At 46.4% G+C, this 5,867-nt stretch overlaps 1 protein-coding gene across 2 annotated transcripts; it reads left to right on the plus strand.

Moving 5' to 3' along the window:
- Nucleotides 1-188: 188 nt before the first annotated feature.
- LOC117244691 (caspase-8-like) lies at nt 189-5,089 on the plus strand. 2 transcript variants are annotated; one of them, XM_033515949.1, is made up of 7 exons: nt 435-768; nt 1,006-1,111; nt 2,217-2,352; nt 2,431-2,546; nt 3,056-3,194; nt 3,713-4,214; nt 4,502-5,089. In XM_033515949.1, exons 1-7 carry the CDS (start codon nt 461-463, stop codon nt 4,635-4,637), a joined length of 1,443 nt encoding a protein of 480 aa, XP_033371840.1. In that variant the 5' UTR covers nt 435-460; the 3' UTR covers nt 4,638-5,089. The 2 variants fall into 2 exon arrangements, with proteins under 2 accessions (XP_033371841.1, XP_033371840.1); XM_033515950.1 differs by having other exon boundaries at nt 189-768; nt 2,217-2,546.
- The last annotated feature ends 778 nt before the right edge of the window (nt 5,090-5,867 follow it).

Here is a 5,867-nt window from a genome sequence, read left to right on the forward strand (position 1 = left end):
AGTTTTACCCCAGCAGAAGTAATTTTGCTCTTGTTGGAGTGTTTGTTGGCAGCCCCCCTGTGGGGAAGCAGCTGGAGAGATGGTAGGAAGGAGTGGCTGGTGGATGTTAGGGACCGAGCGCCTGCAGGGAGCGGGCTGCCTGTTCTGACAGCAGCCCAGGAGGCTCGCAAGGAGGAAAGCGAATCAGCGATGTTATAAAAGCTTCCTTCCCCTTGTATTAAAATCGCAGCGCTTTGTGAGTGGAACCGGCGAGACTGCAGGAAAAGCCCGGGCAGAGGGAGATCCCCGCATCCGCACTAGCCGGTTCGGTTTGCTCAGGAATGGGCTCAACAAGAGGTGCACACACGGCACACCGTTCCCCAAGGAACTGCGGTGTCTTTCGCTCCGGAAGTTTAAATCCAGAGGGAAGCGCCGCCCCGCTCGGGCCCCGCCCTCCGTCCTGCGCGGCTGCGGCGCGGCCATGGAGCTGCCCCGGGGGCGGCTGCTGGCGGTCAGCGACGAGCTGGGCCAGGCCGAGCTGGCGGCGCTCAAGTTCCTCAGCCAGGAGCACGTCCCCAGGAGGAGGCTGGAAGCCGCCCGGAGCCCGCACGATTTGTTCGAAGCGCTGCAGGAAAAGGGCGTGCTGGAGGCGGGGAACCTGGCCTTCCTCAGGGAGCTGCTGTACCGCATCGGGCGGATCGACCTCCTGGTTGCCCACCTGGGCTCCAGCCGGGAGCAGGTGGAGAGGGAGCTGCGGGCGCCGGGCGGGGCGCGGGTGCCGCCCCTCAGGTGGGTGAGGACGCCGGGCCGGGCTGGCCGCCTCATTCTGTCCGGGCAGCCGTCACCTCAACACCAGGCGGAAGGGTTTGACTTCAGGCGGTCCTGGGACTTGCGTCCTCCATCTAAAACGGGGGGAAAAAGGGGGAATATGTGCTGGGGGGACAGTAGACAAAAGTAGTGCAGTAGTACGGAGTTAAGTTGTGCTCGGAAACATGATGAAACAACGCCCTCCACTTCTTTCTCTAGATCCTTGCTCTTTCAACTATCTGAAGATATCACAGAAGATGAGCTGATGTCTTTCAAGTTACTTTTGGTCAAAGAATTACCAAAAAGCAAGCTAACCCGTGAGACTGTAAGTATCTCTTTAGTACACTTTAAAAATTATTACTATAATCCATAGAGGTAATTGGGTTGCTCATGGGGGAATGAACGTCACTCTCCTTTATGGTGTCACTCGTAAGGTGAAAACACAAGAAAAAGGGTGCCCTGGGTGCACATGGGATTTGTTTGTGCTGGTGTCAGGCGCAGCTTTTGCAGAAGCATCACTGTGCTGGGAGTGCCAGGCACTTGAGGCCATCACATCCAAGCACCACACGGGACTCGGGGCACTCAGTGGCTTTAATCAACAAAAAACTGATAAGCACATTTACTTATCCTGCCCAACAGACTTTTTTTTTTCTTCTTCTTTCTAAGTCATCAAATACAGAAAGTGACCCACTGGGGATGTTATTTTATGATTTTCTTTTTTAATGCATAAGATACAGATCTAAGCAGCAGATTCTTCTCAAGGCTAAGTCAGATGAGTTGGAATTTACAAGTAGCCTTGCAGGAGATCCAGTGCTTTTATGCTGTCCCAGGCTGGAGTTCTGACTCCTTGGTGCTTTGTTATGTCTGATAAAAGGATTTGAGGATTTTTCTTTTTAGAGGGGAGACTGTGAGTGCTGTTCTAGTAAATTATTGGGGTGACCACTCTGCTCTGCCACTCACTGACGAGTTTCTGTCCCTTGGATCCCCTTTTACTTCAGAGCAATCTCTACACCATCATGTGAAGTTATTCCCTTTTTGCCAGCACTTAAAATGGTCACTGCAGTGATTCTTCTGTTTCAGCTGAGTGCAGGATAACCACTGTAAGTTGAATGAAAGCAATCATTAAAGATATTGTTGCATATTCCTGTATGACCACTGTTAGATATCTTGGGTTAGATCTTGGCACCTCTGTGCTACAGAAAGGAAGTAAGTATGTTTTGAGAAGATGTTGGTACTTAACGGTACTTGTAGGTTTTGTTGAAGTAGGATTAATTGGCTCAGCTGAGGTCTCACCTGAGCTCCCAGCTGGAGTGGCTCTGTGGGTCGCATGTGCTGTCACTACATTAAAGCTTAGGTGTGCATGCTGCAGCTTTGCTCCCAGTGGCAGCATGGAGGTGCCCTAAGAGCAAACTGCCTTTCTGATTACCCAGACAATGCTTGACATTCTCACTGAGATGGAGAAGAAGGGCCTTCTGGGGAAAGACAACCTGAGTGTGCTGAAGAGTCTCTGTGAAAAAATTAACATCAGCCTGTGGAACAGAATTGAAGATGGATTAAACCTGTTTGGTAAAACAGAACAAAACAGCCTCTTCCCCATAGTTATTCTTGAAGTGATGTGCAGGACTAATCACAAATGCTTTGCAGGCCAAGAAGAGATGCTCATCACAGAGGAAGAGAGGGGCAGCACAGGATGCCCTGAAGGACGTCTGGTATCATCTGTGGCACCTGATCCTCCTGTCAGTTTTAATGACCCCTCTCAGGTAAGGTAGTTTATTTCTTAGAACCATCATCATTTTGTCTCAGAAGAGCTCACCCCTCCATGAAGTGAACAGTTGTTCTAAGACCAACTGTTAAAAGAACTGTCTCTAAAAAGAAAAATGCACAACACTGCATCCTTTATTCTGAAGCTGTGTCACAGGCACAGCTGCTGCAGTGTTGTACTTCAGAAACATCTGCAAGGGTAGCAAGGTAGGCCGAGTTCATGATACCAGGAATTGGGCAGTTGGCAGCTGGCGTGGCACAGAGATATGAATGAAGAGAGCACCCCATGTGGGCTGAGCCTGACTTTGGTTGTCCAGCAGGGTGCTGTCCTGCACAGACTGCCAGAGGCAGTGGGACCGGGCACTGCCAGGCCCTAGGAGCAAAGCTGTTGAGGGAGAGCTGCCTGGAGAGGAGGCCAGCTGGCTCCGTACCCTGCTCTGCCACTCCCAGCAGCTAAGGAGCACTTCGAGGAGAGTGCAGGAGTTTCACCTGGAGTCTTTCTTTTCAGCTGCTAGAAGCTTACAAAATGACCAGCCGACCCTGTGGAGTGTGCCTGATCCTGAATAATCACAATTTTGCAAAAGCTAGGGAAGGAGTTCTGGAACACAAACACATGAAGGATCGGAATGGGACAGATGTGGATGCAGGTACAGTGAATGTCAAAGATGAGTTTGCGGATCTTTAAAAATAGAAACCTTGTTTCTCTTTCTAAAGGTCTGAATTTCAGTCTTCCCTTTCTAGGATTACTTTTGTTGTAGAGGCTCAGTTGGCTGTTCACTGTGCTGACAAGTCCTAATCAACTCATCAAGTTTTTAGTGCCCTGACACTGAACAATTCATTTGCATTTTGCAGTTTTAGTGAGGTAACTGCAACCTTAGGTAGCACCCTCAGCCTTGACTTTACAAGCTAGGCTAGCTTTGCATCAGCCCTATGAATACTAATTCTAAAATATGCAGAAATAAACAAGAAAATATTTTAATGACAGGTCAGGGAACTCATATGATGAGTGATTAGACTACTAGAGTATTTTCAGACCCAGAATGTAACTGTGTAGATGTAGTCATGCAGCAGATGACCAATTATGTCTAGAAATGCAGTTTGCAGTTGCAGAGTCCAACTTCCATAAAATGAAATGTCTCTAATTTCCCTTCTCATTGCTTTCCAGCGGCTCTGAGGAATGTCTTTAGCAAGCTTCATTTTAGAGTAGAAGAATATAGAGACCTCACTGCAGAAGGAATCCGTAAGACTGTGAAGAGCTTCCAGAGCAAAGACCATGAGGACAAGGACTGTTTTGTTTGCTGTATCCTGTCTCATGGGAAAAAAGGCATTATATATGGTGTTGATGGGCAGGAAGTACCTATCCGTGAACTGACCTCTTCTTTCACTGCACAGAATTGCAATTCACTTGCTGGAAAACCAAAAGTTTTTTTTATTCAGGCCTGCCAAGGTGATGCTTTCCATAAAGGTGTGACCATTGAGACAGATTCTGGAGAGCAAGATTCTTCTGTAGAGCAAGATGCAAGGTTTCAATTTGACTGCATCCCTGCAGAGGCAGACTTCCTTCTGGGCATGGCCACCCTGCAGGATTACGTCTCCTACAGAAGTCCCAGGGAGGGAACCTGGTACATACAGGCACTGTGCCAGCACTTGGAGTACAGCTGTCCTCGGTACCTGTGTTTCCATAAGCTTATTTTTGGCTACACCTGAATTTTCCTTCTGGAAGGAATTTGATTTAGATGCAGAGGTAGATGATACGCAGTGGGAATACTTGCTCAGAGTGAAAACAGTGGTGTAGGACAGAGGAGCACCATGCAAACTGTTCAAAGCGACTTAAGGGAGTGCTCTGAAGCCTGTTAAAAACAGGAGCCATTAGCATTGGTGTATATTAAAATAGGGAGAATGTTATTTTGCTGATGTTAACTGCCTAATACAAACTGTACTCATGTCTTTGCAGAGGGGAAGATGTTCTCACCATCCTGACAGCGGTGAATCGAGAAGTGAGCAGAAAAACTTGTGAGCGGGACGCAAAGAAGCAGATGCCACAGCCCAGTTTCACACTGAGGAAGAGGCTCATCTTTCCTGTCAACTAAATGGGAGGAAACTGCATGGCAGAGAGCTGCTGCAGCTTGGAATTGGCTGGTTTCAGTTCAGAATTCAGTCTAACACTGAATTTTGTTTTGTATGGAACAAAAACTTTCAGTGCCTGCTCTTAGCAGAAGAGCAGATACTTTTAATTGAAAGTACAACTGAGGAGAAAAAGCCTTAAGAAATTTGTATTAATATGTTAATGTGTATTAACACTTTATACTTGAGAGCATCTCTGAGCTGGTCTCTGATTTATCTCTGATTTAGTTGATCTCTCTCAGTGGTTTGCTGGCTAAAATAGACTCAGTGTCCTCTTATCAGCTGTACCACACTGCTATCACTTTCATAAAGTATTTTTACAAGGCAACTTTTAGAAGACAACCATTATAAAGCCTTTTGTACTTTATGCCTAACCTTTGCAAAATAAAGTGAGGAGTGTTGTAAATTTTATAGGATATAATCAGCTCTCATCAGTGTTTGTTACTTGTCCCCATCACTTAGAATAATTCATTCTTCATGGCTTGGTACACTTCAAGATAAAGTTAAGCATTTGTCATCCGGCATCCTCAGCACAATGTGTCTGTGACCTGGATTTCAGAGCATCCTCTACAGAGAGTAATATCAACAGTGAAAATCAGTTGCTCTGGTACAGCTTCATGGTTGAAGATACCCAGTTATCTTATGTTCACTTACCTTGCTGATCTTTGAGTCTTAGTTCTAAGCACAGGAAAAGTCACTAGGTAAGTACCCAGCTCCTTAAAACATTTTATATTGTCTCCCGTGTTGGGCATGCACATAGAACTGCTTCAATCTCTACCCCCATTTGTCACAAATCTACAGGGCTCACAGAACATCAGCTACTGAGATGAAAAAACAGCCATGGTGGTGTTAGCCAACGCTGCAGTGCTAACACTGTAATGCTAGAGGAACTCACTAGCTGCTGTAAAAGAGGGGAAGAAAAAACCACAAAACACCACCCGTGCACAAAACCCCCCGAGGTACCAGAAAATATGAACAGATTCCTTTAAAGTGAGGCTCAACACTAAAATACTGTCTAAATCAATTTATTGGCTTCTAAAGCCACCACTTCTCCAGATACCAACTCACTTCACTAAGCCTGGGTACAGTATAATCATGATAAATTTTAGCCACAAAAAGGCCTGATTTTAGGTTTGTTACAGAACACTGTAATAGAGAAGATGACATCTGGAACAAACCACAGAATATCAGCAATA

The sequence above is a fragment of the Parus major genome, chromosome 7, assembly GCF_001522545.3.
Source record: "Parus major isolate Abel chromosome 7, Parus_major1.1, whole genome shotgun sequence".
Classification (NCBI taxonomy): domain Eukaryota; kingdom Metazoa; phylum Chordata; class Aves; order Passeriformes; family Paridae; genus Parus; species Parus major.